Consider the following 21,829-nt stretch of genomic DNA (forward strand, 5'->3'; position numbering starts at 1 on the left):
ATAGCGAGGAACTCCTTGCGGGTGTGCTGCCCGGTATCAGCTCAGCAGCTTGTGGCTCTCTCGGCCTCCCAGCTCTTGAGGTCACCGGACCTGCAGATGGCCCCACCCGCTGCTTTAGCGGGCAAGAGAGTGAGAGAGGCTGCCCTCGCGCACGTCTTAGGGGGTAGTTAAAACAGACAAAGACTAAAGAAACCCGATGTCTGGGACTTCGGACCACTGGGCTGAAAGAGGAGTGCGGGTGGGGTTACAAAACAGGACGAGAGATGATTCAAACTGGGAGTGTGCACTGACCTCCCTACCCCTCAGAGCTGCAAAGCCTTCTGCTGGGATCTGGGCTCTTTCTAGCGGCGCCCGGTCGCCAAGCCTGGGTGTGCAGCCCTATAGGAGAGGTGAGCCGCAGTGGGGAGGTGAAAGCAAGCGAGCGGAAGAGGGGAACCCAAGGAGGTCAGCGCCTTTGAGGCAGGACTGGGGCAGGGAAGCAGGGGAAATCAGGCTAGCCGACGGGAGCCCCCAGGCCCGTCAAACATCTCACCTCTACACCCTAGAGAGTGTTGGTGGTATTTGAAAAAGGATGATCAAGAGGTGGAGGGGAGTCGAGGGGACGTTCCTAGTGCTGGCCTTGGAGTGGCAGGGCTAGGACCCCGAGGCTGGGCAGGAGAAGGACCCGCCCCTCTGAGGGGGGAGGGGCTGAGAGAAGGGGCCCAGTTCGGGCGTGAGAGGAGGAGCCCCGGACTAGCCCGCTCCCAGCTTTAGCTTCCGAAGCCCCAGTTGCTCCGCCGCCGAACTTCCAACTTCTGCAGCGACTCAGGCGGTGGAGGGTCGAGCGCTCGCCCACCTCTAGCGCAGGCGGCCTGGGCGGGGTTGCAAGCCAAGCTTGACCGTGGGTAGAACCCGTGCGGTTGCTCGCTTTCCAGAAGTCCCACTCCCCTGACCTGTACAGTTGGAAAGAGTCCGCTTGGAACCTCTTCTATCTCCAAAGCGGCCAGCCTTCCTCCAGGCGCTCCCCATGCACCTGCCGGGCTGCGCGCCGGCCATGGCCAACCGGAGCTTTTCGCTCGCGGGTCACCTGCTCCGCAGTCCAGGCAGGAGCACCTCGCGGTTGCACAGCATCGAAGCCATCCTGGGCTTTACCAAGGATGACGGGATCCTCGGTACCTTTCCGGCGGAACGGGGCGCCCAGGTAGCGAAGGAGCGGGAGCGAAGGCTGGGCGCGCGGCCCGCCTGTCCCAAGGCGCCTGGGGGAGGCGCGGAGCCCTCCCCGCCGCCAGCACCCGCGCCGGTCCCAGAGTACGAAGGTGAGTGTCAACTGCAGGCTGCTGCAGGGCCCTTGAGGCGCTCTGCAAGAGGAGAGGGTCCCTTCGTTAACTTTTATCGAGGCGACTGGGCGCGGGGGTGGGGGTACTGTCCACGACGGGAGCTTCCAACTCGCGTCCCGAGGACGCTTAGGAACCCCTTGCAGTTTCCACCCACCCACGACCTCTCGAGGCCAACTCTTTGCGGTAGCTGGGCTGGCCAGACACTACGAGGAGGCTTGGTAGGCCCAGGGATGCTCCCGGGAGTGTCTCTGACCCTCAGGGGCCTCGTCGCCCCAGCCTCTCGCCCCTACTGTCCCAAGGAGCCGGGGGAGGCACGGCCGAGTCCAGGGTTGCCTGTCGGGCCAGCCGCTGGCGACGCGAAGCTGTCGGAGGAGGAGCAGCCCAAAAAGAAGCACCGGCGGAACCGCACGACTTTCACCACGTACCAGCTGCACGAGCTGGAGCGTGAGTTCGAAAAGTCCCACTACCCTGACGTGTACAGCCGGGAGGAGCTGGCGGGCAAGGTCAACCTACCCGAGGTCCGGGTCCAGGTAAAACGCCCGAATTAAGGGATTGGGATCCGAGAGGGCCCAGGCCTAAACTGCAGCCAGTGCTTCTCTGGGTTCCCGGGCATCCACACATTTATTATCGTGTTTCTTCGGCTTGGCAAGCCCAGAGGTTCCCTCACGCACCCGTCTTCTGGCAGAATGTCCGAGTTTATAGGACGATCCCCCTTTGGGGGTGGATCTCCCTCTTCTAAACTAAAAGGAGGAATTGAGAATGACTTTTGAGATAAAAGCCGGGATGGGGTTGGGGAGACGATGCTGCGCGGAAAGGGAATGTAGGCAGAGACCATAGGGTCACTGGATTGAGATCCCAAATACCACCCTTGCAGCGCACATCTTGATGAAAAGGAAAACACTGTCTCCTTGCGCCGGACTGCAGTTGAAACTTAAGAAAGTGGATTTTAGAAAGTGACTTTTCCTTCTCTGGTGCACGTCCAACCGAAATTTAGCGCTGCGGAGGCCTTTTCTTTTTATTGTAAAGGGGTTTTCGCTTTAATTAAAGCTGAATTATCTTTAATCCCTGATCATTAAAATATTTGAAAGCCTTAAATATTTGCTAGTCATCTGTGAAAAATCTGGGAGGAGTTCCAAATTGGGAGAGTTTAGAGAGGCCTGAAAGAGAGACACTGGGAACAAATTTCAGTGCATCTGAAAGGCAGTGGAACTGAGATGGGATTCTTGTGTGTGTCTATGAAATTAGATTTCCAGGAAGTAAGGATACTCAGGTGTCTGGTGCTTTTTTAGCTGTGTTTTAAAAGTAAAATGGAACAAGCTCTTGCCTTTTGTCTCTTTTTGCTTAGGTTAGGAGTTTACAGTAATGAGTAAAAAGTCGTTGTTTTTAAAAAGTTCACTAATGTGACTCAGGATTAACTAGCAAGGACAGTTCAATTTCTCCTAATTTGGGGCAGTAAAGCGGCAATCATTTCATTGAAGGGATGGAAATGTTAGCACCTGCTTTCCATTAGAGGGAGGGTTTGGTAGGGAGGACAAGCCAAAGATGAAGAAAGAGGAGATGCCCAGGCTTTCAGTGCCCTACATCATGCAGGTAAGGCAGCTTGAAGCCCACCTTTACACTACTCTTTGCACCTGACCCCACCTTTTTTCTGGTTGTCCCACTTTTACTTGTTCAGGGGTTTTGGCTTCTCTGAGTTGTGAGAATCTTGAAAACAGCGTGACTTCTCTGTGACTATAGGGCCAGCACAGTTCTCAGCATATAGCGGTTCTTAATATCTGTGTGTGGTGTATTTGGCATTGGAGGCATTAGGAGAGCAGTAGGATAGCCAACTCTCCCAGGCTTCAGCTATATGAACTTGGATACTGTATCAGAGAGCTAGAGCTGCAGTTTCTGGCAATAAGGGAAGTCCAAGTGGTAGTGGGAAGGGAACCCTCACCCCATTTCTCTAATGTAGCCAAACATCTAATATTTCCTGGTGGTTCAGGGCCTTGGGTATGCAGATAAATCTTTATGGGAAGGGGACAGGGATGCTTACATTTTTCTTCTTTCCTCTTTTCTCCCAAATTCCAGCCTTGCACACATTTGCCATGCCCTACTCAGTGCTGGACTATTGTTTTCTTAGCTCTCCTAGGTTGCCCTCACCTTCATGTCCAACATAAATCTGCTTTCCCCCTTCTAGATTGCAACTATTTGCTCCGTTCCCTTCATAAGCACAATACTGAAGCCACCTGTTTGGCCAAAGTTCTTCCGTATTCTCCCCTAAACTAAACCAATTCTCTCTGTTCTGTTTTCGAGAGTGGAACTTGGTGGTGAAACGTTAATTACATTCCATTCTGGTGCTTTTGTTAGTAGTGGAGGATTCACTGCAAGAAACCAGTGAAAGCTTGGCCAGGACTATATGAACAGCAAGAAGGAAAAAAAACCTTGAGTACTTACTGAGCTAATATCTTAGGATAATGTCAACCAGAAAGTAAAAGTAGATACAATAAATGTGAACATTGTAACCTGTGAAAGTAATCCATAAGAAACTTCAGAAACACTAAACAACTATCAATAAAATAAAATGAAAACCTTATTAAAGCAATAATTGAAATGTGCATATGGTAAAATAAGCCCATTTGCTTCTATCTATATGATAACTAATAATCCATGGAAATAGCTGTATTCAACTCTGATGTTGCCAGTATTTATGTATACCCACGTTTATAATAGAGACAAAAGGCAGATATAACAAGGTATGAGTCAAACACATAGCAATTGAGAATTATATCATACTGGGAAAAAGCAAAATCTTAACTCAAGTGTCAAGAGGAGCTGCCATCTAGCAGGTCACAGAGATCTGGTTTCAAGGGCCTATGGTCCAGAGCAAAGTGAAACTCACTTTTTTTCTTTCTGAGCATCTGCTCCATGTCAGGAATTAGAATCAGATACAGTCACAATCAGAGCTACGGGTGCGGTAAACAGGGGAAGGGTGTGGATGCCTCAGAGGACTAAGATGGAACAAAGAGATTCACCGCAGGGAAGAGACAAAAAGGAAAAAAAACAATAAAAAAGAAAATAAAGACATTGGATGGAAGGAAAGGTGGGGATGAAGGGAGTCGTAGGGGATGAAAGAAAAGAAGGCCCAAGGCCCTCTACGCAGGTGCAAAATAGTCAGTACTAATTTTGTTTGGAGCTGGGGAGTCAAACTAGCCAGTTTGCCTTTGGCGCAGGAGTCGGGCATGAATTGCAGCCTACGACCTCGACGTCCTCTGTGCTTTCTCTTGCAGGTGTGGTTCCAGAACCAACGGGCCAAGTGGCGACGGCAGGAGAAGCTGGAAGTGTCCTCCATGAAGCTGCAGGACTCGCCCCTCCTCTCTTTCAGCCGCTCCCCGCCCTCGGCAGGTCTGGCGCCCCTCGGGGCCGGCCCGGGCAGCGGCGGCGGGCCACCAGGGGGCGCCCTGCCACTGGAGTCGTGGCTCGGGCCGCCGCTGCCCGGAGGGGGCGCCACAGCGCTGCAGAGCTTGCCCGGCTTCGGGCCGCCGGCCCAGAGCTTGCCCGCCAGCTACACTCCACCGCCGCCGCCGCCCTTCCTGAACTCCCCGCCGCTGGGTCCCGGCCTACAGCCGCTCGGGCTGCCGCCGCCCACCTACCCATGCGGGCCCGGCTTTGGGGACAAGTTTCCGCTGGACGAGGCGGACCCGCGCAACAGCAGCATCGCTGCGCTGCGTCTGAAAGCCAAGGAGCACATCCAGGCCATCGGGAAGCCGTGGCAGACCCTCTAAGGGGGACTGAGGAGCCTGCTGCGTGTTGACTGCGAACCGAGTGCACGGTCCCGAACCCTTTCTCTCCTGGACCCCTCATTGGGCCACTCTTTCCCCGTCCCTCCTGCAAGCCGCCTGCCGGGCGTGGGTTAGGGTCACGAGCCTGCTCCCGACTCATAGGGAAGGACCCTCTGACTTCTCCTCAAGACTTCCCCTCCTTCCTCATCACCACCATAGGCGCCTGCAATGCAGCTCCTCCTAGAAGCAGTTTTCCTCTGATTTGTTCTTGATAGAAAGTAGGTACCTTTATGTTGGTGGGTTCTGAGTGAATGTCATACAAGGGTGTGCCCTGTCCAAAGCTGTGAAAGGCTCTCCAGGCCTAACAGTGGCCTGTTAGTATTTTTTTTTAATTTGTCCCTGGGTGTTTTTTTTTTTTTCCACTTTCTATCTTTGCCCAATCTGGAGACCTTTAAGGCATGGTGGGTGTGTAATGGTAGTCTCCACACATGGCCAAGGGAGAGGAATAAGGATTCCTCTGTGCATGTTTCCAAATACCTGTTGGTTTTCTCCAACAAACATCCCATAGGCCACCCAAAACAAATGTGTTCAAATCAAAGTATCATTCATATGGCTCATAAAACCTCCTTAAAACTGTCCTCCCCCTTTCTGCATTCATATTCACCAAAGATATTATGAGAATCATTCTTGACCCCTGAAGTCAAGTTACATTCCATTTTCTTTTCTACCTTATTTCTCAGCCATACATCTTCCACATTTTAGCTGATCGCTTGGTTGCCAGAATAAAGACACTCCTATCCTCCCTTTCCCAGTAGATGTTCTCGAATAATGATGAGAGTGTATAAAAGAAAACACTTGGAGGAACCAGTTCTTTTACAACTGAGAACATGCCCTTCCCTTGCCCCCTCCTGCAATCCCTTTGCTGTGATAGAGATGTGTTGTGGGTACTGCAGCAGCTCTGTTGGTCTGTGTCATGAGACAGTATGTTGAGGATGTTCAGCCACAGGATAAAAAGAACCCCAGTCCTGACTCTGTATTGTACTAGCTCTGGGTTGCTGCCTGGATTTATTTTTTTTGGGGGGGGGTGGTACTGGGAATTGAACTCAGGGGCACTTGACCACTGAGCCACATCTCAGCCCAATTTTGTATTTTATTTAGAGACAGAGTCTCAGTGAGTTGCTTAGCACCTCACTAATTGCTGAGGCTGGCTTTGAACCTGTGATCCTCCTGCCTCAGCCTCCTAAGCTACTAGGATTATAAAAGTGTGTGCCACCACACCTGGCCCCTGGACTCTGTTTTAAATCTAATTTTTTTTTGGTCATTATCAGCCAAACCTAAACCTAATTCATCATTCCTTTCCTTCAACCCCTATGTACAGTTGATTACTTCCGCTTAAATGACTTGACTTAGTAAGAAACAAAAACCAAAACCAAACATTGACTTTGCCCTACCTACCCCTATTTCCCCCTTCCCTGCCTGTTTCCTAATTCAAGACTTTATCATCCATCACTCATCTGTGACATGCAGTGCTTGCTATGTCACTTACTATTTGGTCCCATTTCATACAGTAGTCATTCCATCATTGATTCATTTAGAAACATTCACTGGGTCCTTTTTCTCCCCCTGATCCCTGGAGCCGTGCAGATACGGCCTCCATATTGGTGTCCTTGTTCTCAGTCCTTTCAATTTACCTTTCATGCAATCTCCAGAATCAAACATCTCCAACAATTCCTGTGCTTAAAAACAACTCCATGCAGCAGTCTCCTGAGACTGAATCCGAGCCCACCTGTCCTTCAGGCTTGACCCCCGCAGCCCTCTCTCTCTCCTGGCTCTCTGTTCAGGTGACACCAAGGCACTCTGCACTTCACTGATCCATCCTGTGCCTTTTCACTTTGCGACTTTGAACTTCAGAACTAATAAGTGAGTTTGGCAAGGGTGTAAGATACAAGGTCAATATACAAAAAAATTAGTTGGATTTCAAAATATTTGCAATGAACAATCAAAAAAATGAAATTAAGGAAACAATTTCATCCACGATAGCACCAAATAAATAAATAAAATACTTAGGAATAAATTTAACCCAAAATGCAAAACTTATACTCTAAACCATATAAAACATTGTTGAAAGAAAATCTAAATATATAGAAAAACATCCCACATGCATGGATCCAATGTTAGCATCATTGTTGAGAGGGAAATAGTTCTAAACTGGTCTGCAGATTCAACACCATCCCTATCAGAATCCCAACTAACTTTTTAGTACAGATTAAGGAGCTGACTCCAAAATCCATATGGAATTTAAAGAAACCCAGAATAGAAATAACCAAAAACAATCCCGAATAAAAGAATAAAGATACACACCAACTGATTTGAAAACTATCACAAAGCAACGATAATCTAAATAGTGAGGTATTGGTTAAAGATAGAAATATAGATCAAGTGAATAGAACAGAGTCCAGAAATAAACCTGTACATCTGTGTTCACCTGGTTTTTGACAAAGATGCCAAAAAATATTAACAGGCCACCATTAGACCTGGAAAGCCTTTTACAGCTTTGGATAGGGCACACCTTTGTATGTCATTCACTCAGAACCCACCAACATAAAAGTACCTACTTTCTATCAAGAACAAAGCAGAGGAAAACTGCTTCTAGGAGGAGGAACTGCATTGCAGGTGCCTATGGTGGTGATGAGAAAGGAGGGGAAGTCTTAGACATCTGGTTCTTTCCCCCCATTCAATGGGGAAAAAATGGTCTTTTCAACTGTGGTGCTTGGACAACTGGATATTCACATGCAGAGGGGGGAAGTTGGATCCTTATACCACGTGTTAATCAGATTTCCATTATTGTGACAAAGACTTGAGGCAGTGACTTAGAAAATATTTATTGTGGCTCTCAGCTTTGGAGGTATCCACCCATAGTCTGATGGCCTTGTTGTATTTGGTCCTGTGGCAAGGCAGTGAGTACACTGTGGCAGAAGCACGTGACAGAGCAAAAAACCACTTCCCTGTGGCCAGGGAGAGAGAGACTGAGGAGAGGGCTGAGGTCCCACTATCCCCTTCAAGAGTACATACCTAGGACATGAGGACTTCCCACTGTACACTACTTCTTAAGTTTCTGCCACCACCCAGTAGTGTTACCCTGAAGACTAAGCTTTTCACACATGGTCTTTGGAAGACACTTGAAATCCAAAGCATAGCAGACCACACACAAAAATTAACTCAAAATGGATCAACTACATTAATGCAACAGCAAAAAGCACAAAACTCTTAGAAAACAAAGAAATCCTTCATGATGGTGGATGCGATGAAAGAGTCTGAGATATGATACCAAAAGAATGAACAACAGCAAAATGATGAATTAGAGTTCATCAAAGTGTCACACTGTGTGTTTCAAAGGACACCATCGATAAGGTAAAAAGACAACAGAATGAAAGAAAATACTTGCAAATCACATCTGAGCAGGTACCTGCATCTAGACCGTAACACTTGCAACTTGATAGTAAAAAGACAATCCGATTTTACAGTGGGCAAAGGATCTGAATAGACATTTCTCAAAGGAGACATACAAATGGCAAATGAGCACATGAAAAAAAAAATCAGGAAAACACAAAACCCCCAATGAGATACTGCGTCACACATCTTAGGATGATTAAAATTAACAAAGGTTGTAGGAAGTGTTGATGGGAATAGGGAGAAATTAGGATCCCCAGACGCTGTTGGTGGGAATGGGAAATGAACCAGCTGCTTCGGAAAATGTCCTGGCAGTTCTCCAAATGATTAAACAGTTACCACGTGACCCAGATACTATAAACCCAAGAGGAATTAAACCCACATGATCACATAGAGGTTTGTTCTTGAATGTTTATGATAGCATTATTCATGGTAGCCAAAAGGCAGAAACAGTCCAAATGTTCGTCAGCAGATGATTTATAAGCAGAACACGTATCCATATCACGGAACATTATTCTACCGTAAAAAGACTGAGTACTGATACATGCTCCAGCAAGGGTGGCGGGCCTTGGCAACAGTTTGCCGAATGAAAGGGGCCAGTCATAAAAGACCACATGTTATATGAGTGAAGATTGAAATGAAAGTCCAGAATAGGGGAATCTATGGGGACAAAGTATCTATGCTTGCTCAGTGCTGGGATACCAGCATACGAGGACACAGGGAGGGATGACAGGTAAAAGATGCACTTTCTTGAAGCAATAAAAACATTCCCAATTGTGCCACTGGGTGCACGTACCTGTGAATCTAAAAGCTCTCAGGTGGTGCTGTACCTGGGTGACATGTATGGTATGTGATTTAGACCTCAGTAAAGCTGCTCAAGACAAAACTAGGCCTCCCCCAAGGCTCTCCCTGCTTCCACATACTTTGGGCTCTCAGGTTGGAATAATTACCATCTTCATCTTGTAGCTCCTGTGCCCACTGGGTCTACTAGAGTCAAAAAATGTATCAATTCACCTCACATATGGAGGGCCCACTGTCCTAGCTGCAGTGATGATACAGACACAATTCCACTGCCCTCTCAGCTTCAAGGCTCATCTGCAGGACTCACCCACCTCAGGCCCCGTCATCTTCTTAGAGACCCTCTGCTTGGAAACCACTGATCTGCCCAGCTGCTTGGCCTCCCCAGGTCCTCCCTGGTACTGTCACTCAATGTGGACAGTGCCTTTTTATCCAATGGAAGAGACAAGCCCAGAATGCCAGGTCTCCTGGGGAAAAGAACCAGCACTTAGATTCACTCCATGATGTCAGACTCTTCAGCCCTGATAGTTGAGTGAGGTGTGGTGGATTGGAGGCCCTGTGTGAGGCCCGAGGCCCAGGGAAGCTCAGCTTCCTTCCCACTGCAGAGCCAGTCCTGCTGGAGGGGTGCCTTTTCTCTTGCCTTGAATTTTCCTCTTCTTGGTTCAAAGCTCATCACCCCTAGGGCCTCTCTGATTTTCCCCTGCCTCACCCTTCGCCCCCCACTCATTCTCTTTTAAAGCAGACAGGCCCTCAGTAAATGTGACCTCCTGACAGTTAACCAGAACTCTGCTGGAGGCTCAAGTTTCAGCCGGTGACACTTTGTGCTCAATTTCCAGTGGCTGTCAGGGCACTCAAATTGCAGCCTGTTTTGCCTTCTCTATGCCTTACTTTGTTTTTATTTGGGTGAGGGAACATTCCCTTCAAATGATTTAGAGATTATCATTATTATTTCTTGGGCAGTGGTAGGAGCCCAGTCCTACTGACTTGATAAAGTGGCTTTAGGCAAGGTGGCTCCATGATGGCTGCAGACCCTGCCTGGGGCTGCCAGCCTGTACCTCCTAACCAGAAACAAACTCCAGCCTCAAACTCGGATCTGGGGACTAGCTCACTTCAGTCATCTGGCCAAGGGTGCCACCTGATGGCCAGTTGGAGAACTTCACCTGCCTCCTGTGCATTAGACTTTTCTCATAAAAGGCCCACTTCCCAGGGTCACCAGCACCAGGAACAGCCTTTCCTCAGCCAAATACTGACCTTCCTTTAGGAGCCCACCTGCAATTCTTGGACTTCAGGCCTCCCTTCGGGTGGATTCCTTCACTTTCCATTCGGATTCTCACCCAGGCAGTCAACACAACCACAGGAATTCTTAAGGTCACTCCAAGGGAAATCAGGAGTGCAGGGAAACCTACGCTCTTGTGTTTTCATGCTGCTCCACAATTCCGGCTAGGAAGGAATTGGTTCTAAGTTGATTTATTGAGAATGTAATTGACTTAGCCTCTTAAATATCTTGTGAGTGAATGTTTGCATTTTTTTAAATAAGATAAGCCCAACTATAATGTACCATTAAAAAAAAATGTGTATAAAATAAAATGTACCCTGGAGTAGGACAATAATATACTCAAAAAATTCTACAGAAATGTAGCATTTTAGATGCCTGAGAAGTAAAAAATATATACCTGATATATGGTAGCCCTTTGTGAAACCTTCAAAGGTTACTACTTATTAAGTAGTAAGTTTAGTTCCAATATCAGCTGATATATAGACTACAGGATTTCTACTCAGTTTAGTCTCTTATATTTGATAATATTGAGGTATTTATGGCTTAAGTATTCCAATACACCACCCATCTAGAAATATCTACATTTTAAGTCAATTTACTCTGTATCATTTATTTACTTATGCAAATTTGTTATATATGACAGCAGAATGCATTTCAATTCACAGTATACATATAGAGCACAATTTTTCATGTCTCTGGTTGTACAAAGTAGAGCCACACTATTCATGTCTTCACACGTGTACCTAAGGTAATGATGTCCATCTCATTCCACCATCTTTCCTACCTCCCTCCCCTCTCCCTTCCCCATGCTCCCCCCACCATCCCATTATAGAGCAGTATCCATTTATCAGAGAAAACATTCAGCATTTTTTTTTTATTAACTAACTTCACTTAGCATAATATTCTCCAACTCCATCCATTTTCCTGCAAATGCCATGATTTTATTCTCTTAATGCTGAGTAACATTCCATTGTTCAGTAACTTCTATAATCACCCTCACACAGCATATGTGTGACTGAGATATTGTTGATTCTTGAGGATCCTAGGTGGGAACTGGCGCTATTTACCTGCTTTCTATAACAGACAGCTTCTAGGACCATCCCAAGATGGTTTTTGACTCTGGGCTATTAGTGCAGGATTGCTTGGTATAGTAAACTGGAACTTGCCTTGGAGTTCAACAAATTGATTTTATTCCTGTTTTCCAACTCAAAACCAAGGTGCCCTGATGCTGGTTCTTAAATTAGTACCTCAGATTACTAATCTTGTAATTTGCATACTGTCATCTACCTTCAGGGTTGTTCTGAAATCCTCAACTGCATCATCAATTTGGAGGGTCCAAGTGCAACTTCAGTTCAGGCTAAAACAAGGTCTCTTCCTCCTGGGGAAGCCACAGACACATCCTTCACAAGCTCTTTCTTAAAGAGTCACAGAAGGTGGACTTCCTCTAAAAACATAGTTCTATAAGACTGCATCTTCCCTCTCCTCTTTTCTTTCCTTAGCTGCCGTTCAAAGGAAACAAAACCTTTGATCACCAATGTTGGTGCAACTAGAAGATACCTGTGACTCAAAAATTAAGAGAAAATAGACAATTGCTGCTGTTATGGTTTGGATATTAGGTGTCCCCAAAAGCTCATGTGCAAGGCAATGCAAAAAGGTGTAGAGGTGAAGCAATTGGGTTGAGACCCTTCAGCTAATCAGTGAATCCATGCCCTGCTTCCTTGTGTGAGGTCCTGAGCACTTTCCCCTGCCACATTCCACCATGATGGGCTGCCTCACCCCAGCTTGAAGGAATGGAGTTGGCCATTTATGGACTGAGACCTGTGAAACTGTGAGCATCAGGTAAACTTTTCCTCCTCTTATTATTCTTGTTAGGTCTTTTGGTCACAGCAGCAAAAATAAATAAATAAATAAGTTGACTAAAACAGCTGCCAACAATAAAAATGATTGTCATGGAAGCTTCATGGGAGAAAGGAGCTAGAGAGACGCCCATGGAGGTAGACCTCAGAATGTGCCGTGAAAACCCACCTCTTAACAGGAAGTATATCACCTCTGTGGGGCAAAGGTGCCCAGGAACCACCTGGGAGAAAGTTCCACAAAGAAACCCATAATAGCAGCACATCTCAGAAAGCGCCTCTGAAGGCCACGGGCTTTCTATAAAGTGCAAAATACAGAGAGAAGGAAGGAAGTGATAAAGACAAGAGCAGAAATCAATGGCTTGAGAACAAAGGAACCATCCAGAAAATCAGTGAAACCAGATGCTGGTTGCTGTGGGCTGGTTGTGACCCCCCAAATGTCACAAGTTAGAACTTATTGCCCAGTGGTCATGGTAAGAGGAGGGGGCTTTGGAGGGCTCCACCCTCCCCAGAGCCAGTGTCCCTGTCAACCAGGCTGACGGGAGTGTGGCTGTCCTTTTGCTAGTGAGGAGGCAGCAGAGAGGGGCCTTCTGGGAGAGGCGGACCTGCTCCTGGTACCATATTTGTCAGCACCGTGATCTTGGACTTCCCAGCCTCCAGAACTGTGAGCTGTAACTTTCTTTATAATCCCCCAGGCTAAGGCATTTTGCTTTAGAGCCTGGATGGACTGACAGATGCTGTTTCCTTAAAACAACAGCAACACCTCAATGAAGTTCCAAAACCTCTAGTAAAACCAGCGAGAAGCACAAGATGGGGAGATGCATGTCACCCACATCAGGAATGAAATGGGTATCGCTGTGGATGCTGCAGATATTAAAGTAATAAGGGAATAATACAAACAACTTTGTGCTGCTGATTTGACAACTTGTAAGAGAGGAACTAATTCTTGAAATCCACAGACTACCCACCTCCATCAAGTTGAAATAGCCTCATGACTGTGCATGAACCTGAATTCAAGGTTTAACCCTCCACCTGCCCCAAGGAAGCCCCAGATCCAGGTAGTTTTCCAGAAGAATTCTATTAAGCACTTAAAGAATGACCAGTATTTTCACATAGTTTCTATGAAACAATCAAAGAAAAATCTCAGATCTTAGTCTTGGACTTACCCACAAACTAAGGGCTCGTTCTGAATGTCACCTTCTGGTTCAGCAGCAACTATCAACCAACTGGGAAATCCTGGTTGGAACTACCGGACACTAAAACCACATCACCCCACTAACCAGGTAGCCACCTTGGGTTTCCTTCCCTTGGTCCTCTGGAACCAGTGCTTATCCACCAGTTCCACAGTGAGGGGGCATCAATCAGGGTGACCCTAACAGCCCCCCGGGTACAGTGGACATCTCCTGATGCTAGAAAGCCTGTAACAATGTCGTTTCAGTTTGAAGCCCTCATTGGCTGCTGGTTCAGGTGGCAGCTGGTTGGGGTCACATCTTTTGCTCTGGGCCAACCCCAGATGAAGAAAGTGAGTCCTCTAGTGCACAGGAAGCTGGATCCGTCCCCTCAGCTAGGAGACAGGAGTTAGAGATACTTACTGGAAAGGCCCTAGCCCCATGGGGGCCAGGGTTAGTCAGACATTTATTGACACCTTCAAAACTTGGCAGAGAGCTTCTCACTTCATGTCATTTTTTCTTAAAATGTATCACCCATCAAAATCATGGAGAGCTGGGTGTGGCTCGTACCTGTAATCCCAGTGGTTTATGAGGCTGATGCAGCAGGACTGAAAGTTGGAGGCCAACCTCAGCAACTTAGCAAGGTCCTAAACAACTTAGACCCTGTCTAAAAATGAATAAATAATAAATAAATAAAAGGGCTGGGGATGTGGCTCCATGGTCAAGCATCCCTGGGTTCAATCCCAGCACCCACCGAACAAAAAAGAAAAATCATGGAATCTCTTGAAGTCAAACCCAAATCAAATTCAATCTCTCTCTCTCTCCATCTCTATATCCAGAGAACAGTGACATTTTCTACTTGGAAAGTTAAAAATCTCTAAATAATGATGGTTATTCCGTGAGAAAAGCACCATCAGCCCGTCGCAAGCACATGTAGTGCCACAAGATCAGGTGGAGCCAAGCAGAGGGGCCAAGTGGGGCTTGGGCCACGCAGACCCTCAGACGCGCAAGCTTCTACCTAAGTCCCGCTTCCTGGTTCCTTTTGAGATCCAGTGAGTGCTCTTGGCAAAGGAACCCCCAGAAGAAGAGGGTCCACCCCTAACCCTCCCTGGCTCTGTCAGGACCCTGTCCACTCGCTGGCTGGGAGCTGCTCACCAGCAGCATTCTGGAATGGGTCGCATTGTCCTGCAATCACACCTCTTTCAGTGGTGAGACTGACCTGCCAAGGAAGGAGTGGATCTTCCAAACCAGCAAGGGGAGCAAACTTCCTTAAGACACAGTGCACACCACTGGAGGAGGGCAGCAGGAAGGGCAGTTTAAACCAGGTTTTTGGACAAACCACAGGGCCGTCTCATTGCCCCTCATATACGGGGGTTCAATTTGGATCACAAATTCCAGGGTCCAGAGTGGGCAGGTGGGCAATGTGAACATTAGCAGGGGCATGATGGGTGGGTGGGGTCTGTGGCAAAGTGAGCACCCTCCCTGTGGCTGCTGAAGATGTATTTAAGGCACGGAGTCTCCTAGAAAAGAAGACCCAATGGCAGGTCTTCTTTGGCAAAAGGTGGATTTTTATATGACGTCTCTTGATTTCAAACTGTCTGTGGCTAATCCTAATTTTTAAGACACTGTCCAGACCACCAGCATATCTAGGAGCAGATCCGAGCAGGAGGCTGCCAGTTTCTGACTCCTGAGTGAAATCAGTGTCACGTTATCCACCTTCCCCTCCCCTCCGTCCCCAGGCGTTAGTGAGAAGAAAGCCGTTCCTTCTGCAATCTGGCTTGCTTTTTGGTTTTGTTTTTAATTTGAGTTCAACCCCAGCCTGTCCACTCGGGCTGTCGGTACGGGGGCATCTTGGGACCCTGCCAGGTGGAGGCAAGCCCAATTGGAAGCTGTGTTTCCTTTTCATGTCTGTAGATGTCTGCGGTGCCTTCAGGCAGCAATTAAGTTGACACGCATCTTGCAGAGAAAAAGAGGAGCAGGGCAGAGACAGCCAGGCAGAGAGCCGAGCCTGTCCACCCTGGCTGCACTGTCAGCACCTGGGGCCAGGGAACCGGCTGCTGCTGGCTCTGAAAGTCCTGAGGTCTTAAACACCATCCAGAAGGATTTCCTGGGAGCCTCTGAGAGTGAAATAAAACCTAGACTATTTGCACTGAATTGCAGTGACTGATTTTTTAAGTTGCTGTTAGTGATAGAAACAGGGTTGTGTGAGGTCATCAGAAATAAAGTTCATGCAAACGGTGATGCTGTCAAGGGTCCGACCCAGATCAATGCCACCCTCCTTCCTTACTGAGAGCCTTAGTTTTGTAGATGCTTGCCCTCTTCCCATAGGACTGCTCAGGAAAAATCCTCATTGGGTGAGGCTAATCATAGTGGTCTGGTCCCATTTTAGTGATAGGTTTAGGGAAAATATGTAACTGATTTGGTCACTATGGTGTGAAGCCTAAAAAGAGATGTCCCTTTCTTCCTCTGAATGTTGTCATGTCTGGATGTAATATCTGGGACTCCAGCAGCTATCGTGTGACCGTGAGGAAAGTCCACTTAAAGACAAATCTGAACTGCTGCTGGCAGAGTGGGAAAAGAACAGAAAGACCCGCATGCCCCTGGAATTAAATTAAGTCACAGAATTAAATTGAACTAAACAAACCCGAGCACCCCGTCCCCACTGGAGTTCTTTTTTATGAGATACTCCATCTATCTTGTATGCCAATTTGAATTGAGAGCTTGCTGTTACTAACAGCCACGGGAATCCTAACTGCTCTGACATTCATTCCTGAAGGCCAACGGAATGAAGAGTCATGTGGACACATTCACTCATCATCTGGCAATTAGTGTAGAGTCTGAGCTCAAGGAAAAGAAGAGCCGTGTGTGGGTCCCCTCGGCTGAAGTCCATCTTGCCCTCGAGGTGCCGTTTGTCTCCAGGCCCCCAGCTCCTGGGGGCCCTGTGAATGAGGAGTGCAAACTGCCCCCCAGACATGCGCATCAGACACGCGTGGTCCCTACACATGCAGAGGCGTGAGAGCAGGAGGAGGTTTGGCCCATGTAAACAGGTACTGGGTAGCATCATGTCTTGGGGTTTAGTTTACAAATTAAGGTGATGTCCAGCCTACGAGACCTGGTTGCTGTCACTGTCTCTCTTTTCCAGAGATAAAGGCAAGGCAAGGCCGTGGAGAAAGTGTCACAGTGTCTGTGCCGTGAGGTCCTGGTCCTCGGGATTCAGGAGGCCTGGGACCCGGCAGCTTCTGAGTAAGCCTCGAGCCATACTGTCCTGGAGCCTCCTGGTCACTGTGGCTTAAGACCCACTGTGTCCAGCCTGGTTCTTTCGCAGGATTTAATCTTGTAATAGCTGACATGGCAAACATTGCTAGCTGCCTATCCAACGCCTTCCTCTTCTTTTGCTTATTAAGAGAAGGAAGTTTTGATGTTTGGGGATTTTTTCTTGGGGGGTGGGGGGGGTGGAGAGGTGGATAGAATGATAGAGTAGCACTGTCCCCAGCTGAAATATGACATTTCTCAGCTTCCTTTGCTACGAGAAGAGGCCATGCCACACATTATGACAAAAACACAAAGGTTGAAGATTTCTGAGAAAGCTTTATTTTCATGATATGGGCCCCTCTCTTTTCTGTTTTCTGTTATTTTTCCTGAAGGAAGCCAGGGTGTGTTGACTGGAGCTTCAGCAGCCATTTTGTGAAGGCAATCTTAAGAACATCACAGAGACCTTGGCTCTGAATCTTTGGATCACTGCTTTGGCCTGTCTTGCCAGCTCTCTTTATCATACGATAATGATCTGCCTCTGTCCACCTGGCTATGTTGTATAATTTATGGGGGACACACATAGAAGGTGGAAAGACAAAGAAAATGGAGAGAGGTTTCTAGTTTTTATCTGGGTCTCATTTAAGATGGTTAATTGGAAGTCACAAAACCCAAGACGTGGAGCTAGGAGACTTTTTGGTGCCCATGCAAACATCTCTCTTTTGCTGGGGGAGGGGCCAGGATTCATGGTGGTGGATCTCCCTCAAAGAGTTCTTCAGGTATTCTGATTACACCCGCCCGTGGCTGAGGAAGTGAATACTGCAGTCCTCATATTCTGCCTAGATGACTCCCCATATATCCGAGCTTGGTTAAAATGCTCTGTGATGATCAAACACCCCCAGTAGGAATGGAAAGGTGGGCATTCTGAGGCTGGAAATTGTACTGTGCTGTTTGAAATGCCCATTAGTGTGTAAGCGAACCTCTGATCATCAACAAAGCTTGCTCAATCACCTACAGCAATCCACCCCGCAGCACTTAAAAAAAAGAGAGAGACTGTTTTTAAAAGACCAAATTTGAAGTCTATTATTGCTTTCTTCCTTTTGGATTCTTCCTCTTGATTATCCTGCTTTGCTGCAGGATTTCTAAACATCATCACCTCTTAGATGCAGTCCCTCTCCTTGCTGTGCACACACCGGCCGACCTGCTGTGGAGACCAGTCACTGGGCTCCTGCTTTCCCAGAATCCCAGGCTGGTGCCAACTGTTCTCTAAGGCAGGAATAGGCGGAAATCAAAGGGGAAATTCTTTTTGTTCCAGCGGAGGAGGGGACAGCTGTTACCTGTGTTCACCACCTCTTTTGTGACCATCTCTCAGCTTTGATAGGGTCCCACATTCCCAAGCTAGAATCCTGAAAACTACATTTCCCAGTTGCCCTTGCAGCTAGCCATGGGCATGTGATCTAGATCCCACCAATCAGACCACACTCCTTCTGGACTGATTTGGGAGTGACCCCCAGGGAGAGGTTTTCAGGGCTGGGGCACCTGGTGGCAGAGGCAGGAGGAGGAACTGTGCACCCTGGCAGCTCTGCAAAGTGCTTCTGGCATCACCATCCCATCAACTGACCAAAGCGTAGGCTCAAGGCCTGAGCCCAGATTTCTGGCCTTTCCCATCTAATCTTCATTCACAAATTCCTCCTTATTTACTTCAGCTGCCCCAGATGGGTGCCGGGAACCACCAGACCTCACAGAGAAGTGATGTCACTCCACTTACAAACAAGTTCAAGACAGCTCTCCTCATCAGGAAGAGCCTCTCTCAAATGAAGGGATTCTAGTGCTGACCTGGGCTGGGCAAATGGGAGTCCTCAAGGGTCAGGAGCTCTAGGGAGCTCTTCTGAGCTCCCAGCCTGATGTCACAGAGAAAACGTTGCACGGGCGTCTGCTCTCTGGAGATGATGCAAGCAGTGACAGTTGAGATGGGGTTTTCCTAGCAAGGCTGCCACCTGTCTGGGAGCCTTGTCCTCCCTACCTGCAAGGCCACGGGTACAGAAAGCTTAGCCTGGTTCTGGAAGATGTTTTCATCTTTGGGTGTGTGCTGCCAGAGAGTGGACCCTCCCGAGGCTTACCCTCTATCAGCAGCTGCATGGGCTTCAGTTGACAAAACCCAGGATCAAGTTCTTGGGAAGAGAGGCCCAGGAGGACCCCGAGGTAGAGAACAGGGCCTGGAAGAGGAGATTTGTCTTCCCAGTTCCCCAGGCCTCACTTTGTAGAAGCTTTGAATCGACATAGTGTTAGAAGAAATGAGAAAGGACACGTCACCTCTTTGTGTTTCTTCGACAATCAAAACCAGAACAAGATAAATCTCTCTAAGGTTTCAAATGTGATTTTCCTAAATGAAGAAAGTAAACCTTTGTCAGGAAGCTTCTCAACCTGTTGATGTGCAAACACCCTGATAAAATGCAGCCCGGGAGCATCAGTGGCCTGCAGCAAAGGGAAGGCAAACTCTCCAGTTCATCTTAGCCTTTTGCTGACCAAATCTGGCGTGGGGGATGACCTCTCTAAGATTGGCAAGGAAGTTTTGAGGAAAAAAAACAACAAACCCCCAAACAAAAACAAAACCAGTGATACTTGGTAAACATGATGAAGGGGAGGTTTAAAATGCCGTGCTGGGGAAAATCTGTGACTACGAACATTTGGATCCCAGCTCCACCTGCTGTGTGACCTGGGGAAAGTCACCTGCCCTCTCTAGACCTCTGTTGGCTCATTTAAATGAGAATGATCACTCTCAGCTTATAGGAGTAGGATGGGGAATGTGTCCATGACATCAACAACTTACCTGATAGGTAGTGATAAGGACTGACTATAAGGGGCTTCCTAAGTGACAAGGAGGGCCAGCCAGCCACCATCTCCAACCTAGCCCAGCAGCTGGCAATGATAGAGAGACTGGTGAGATCCTGGAAAGGCCACTCCAAGGCCTCGGTAAGTGGCCTTCAGCTGCAGAGCTGACCATTCGGCCTGACTTAGTCAGCAAACTCAGAAGCACGCAATCGAGCTAGCTGTCCCGTTCATCATTGCCCCCTCTCCTCCCACTTGGACTTGAAATAAGAGAGCAACCTGCCCCTCAGACAAGGTGTTTAAGCTTTTATTGTGAATGATGACAGATTGGGGCCCTGGACCTAATCAACCAAGAGCCAAGATGGCAAAAGCTTCATTGGAAGACTCATTTGGGACAATCGTTTACAGCAAACAAGTTCAGACCAGAAGATGCTGCTTGGAAATCACGGACTCAGCCAAGGTTGAGAGATACGAGGATGGTTAGATGTTCTGCACAAAGGAGATCCTGCCGATCCAGCAGAGGTGACACTTGCGGAAGGCAGTCTCTCAGGGATTTTGTTTGGCTCCTCTGAGGCCATCGTCATTGTCCCTCAGCTGGGCATCCCTTCCTTCCTCTGGAGAGGCTGGAGCAGAGAGTCTGCCAACTGGAAAAACAGCAGAGTGAAGCAGACATATTATTAACCCTGAAGACAAATCCATTTGCAAGAAACCCTTGGCCTCACTGGGGAGCTCATTAGAAAACAAGATGAATTTTTGAGTCAGCCCGGCCTTCCTGGCTCGGAAATTCTGGGGAGAGGCATTGACCTGCCCGTGTGAGCCCTAGGGATGATTCTGACCACGCAGTGTTTGAGCACCACAGTACCCCCAAGAGAGAAACTGACCTCCGCTTTTTGAATTGCTGTATTTGGGGAGGGGTCTTCTGTTGCATCTGCCTACCTTGTCCCTGCTGTGATTTCTCAGGCAGTTGTAACCAGTGTTGGAAGTGAAAAGTGTAATCCCCAGGACTTGACTCCTAGGGTAGCAACTGGTGGGGTAGGGGGGGTGGGGACAGGCACTTTCATTCTTTCTTGGCTGACTTTGGCAAAGCCTGGTAACACCAATCAAAGCCAGTTTCCAAACTGCACCATCTCACGCTCCCAAACCTAGACTGTAACTGGTAGTCGTCGGGCACCCCGGGAAGGGGAGCTCAGTCGGGGTCTCTGCCAGCACTCTAAATGCAGTGTGGTTTGCTTGCTGCTGCTTCTTCTCAATTTAACTAAGACTCAAGAAAGAGAAGTTAGAATTTAAAAACACTTCTCTGGTCCCATAGCAGTGTTTACCCAATGAGATGAGAAACTAGAGCTCCTTCCCCTTCCCAAGGCTCCCCGGCAATTCAGATTCCCCAGCTTCCAGACAGGCCATTTGTTCCTAATAAAGACACTACTGCTATTCAGAGGCAAACGGTTACCTGCCCTGTGGCTCCACTGGAAAGCAGGTACTAATGAGCCCAGGGCTGGGTTCAATTCCCACACAGGCCAATTAGCTTTTCCTTCCTCCCAAGGGCTGCCAGGCTGCTGGAGATGAGATCATCCATCTTGCCATGCGAGCTGCTGTCCATGGGAGGAGTCAGAGACATTGGGGAAGAGACACAGATGTCCCCCATTGGCTCAAATATTGAACTAGGAGGACTGGCTCAAGGCGGGGAAAGGAAGAAGAGCCCTGTGGCTTGGCACCATCAGGGTGCCCCGGGACAGAGGCGGCTGGGTAAGGAGGAGCTGTTTTGGAGATGGGGGATGCCTTCATTCTTCCTCCATAGAAACTGCCAGGACTGACAGTTATTCCTGATTGTATGCTGCCTGTTCTGTGTGCCGAGCTTCCTTTAGAGCATTACAAAGATTAAGAAAGAAAAGCTTCATCCTGTTCATACTGATTTGATGGGACAGTGAGAGGGGTCCCTTATAAGTGAGGACAAACTTGCACCTCTACTTCCTTTCCAGAAAAGCTTCTGGAGTCCCTTCCTCTACCCCTTCTTCATGTCCACTAAAAAGAAAAACCCAAGGCTACCGAAAACAGTGGCTTGGGACCCAATCACAGAGACCCCCAAGGCTAACTAATACTGGCACCGGAAGTCAGCACCATCTACAGCCAC

General features: G+C 48.0%; 1 protein-coding gene across 1 annotated transcript; it reads left to right on the forward strand.

Annotated features, from left to right (window-relative positions):
- Positions 1 to 1,006: 1,006 nt before the first annotated feature.
- Positions 1,007 to 5,080, forward strand: LOC308634931 (retinal homeobox protein Rx-like; the record flags this gene model as incomplete). The annotated part of the gene is made up of 3 exons (XM_081269133.1): positions 1,007 to 1,295; positions 1,593 to 1,846; positions 4,586 to 5,080. The coding sequence occupies 3 exons, from the start codon at positions 1,007 to 1,009 to the stop codon at positions 5,078 to 5,080; spliced, it is 1,038 nt and encodes a 345-aa protein (XP_081125259.1).
- Between the last annotated feature and the right edge of the window lie 16,749 nt (positions 5,081 to 21,829).

The sequence above is a fragment of the Spermophilus citellus genome (assembly GCF_964194105.1).
Source record: "Spermophilus citellus genome assembly, chromosome: 16".
NCBI lineage: Eukaryota > Metazoa > Chordata > Mammalia > Rodentia > Sciuridae > Spermophilus > Spermophilus citellus.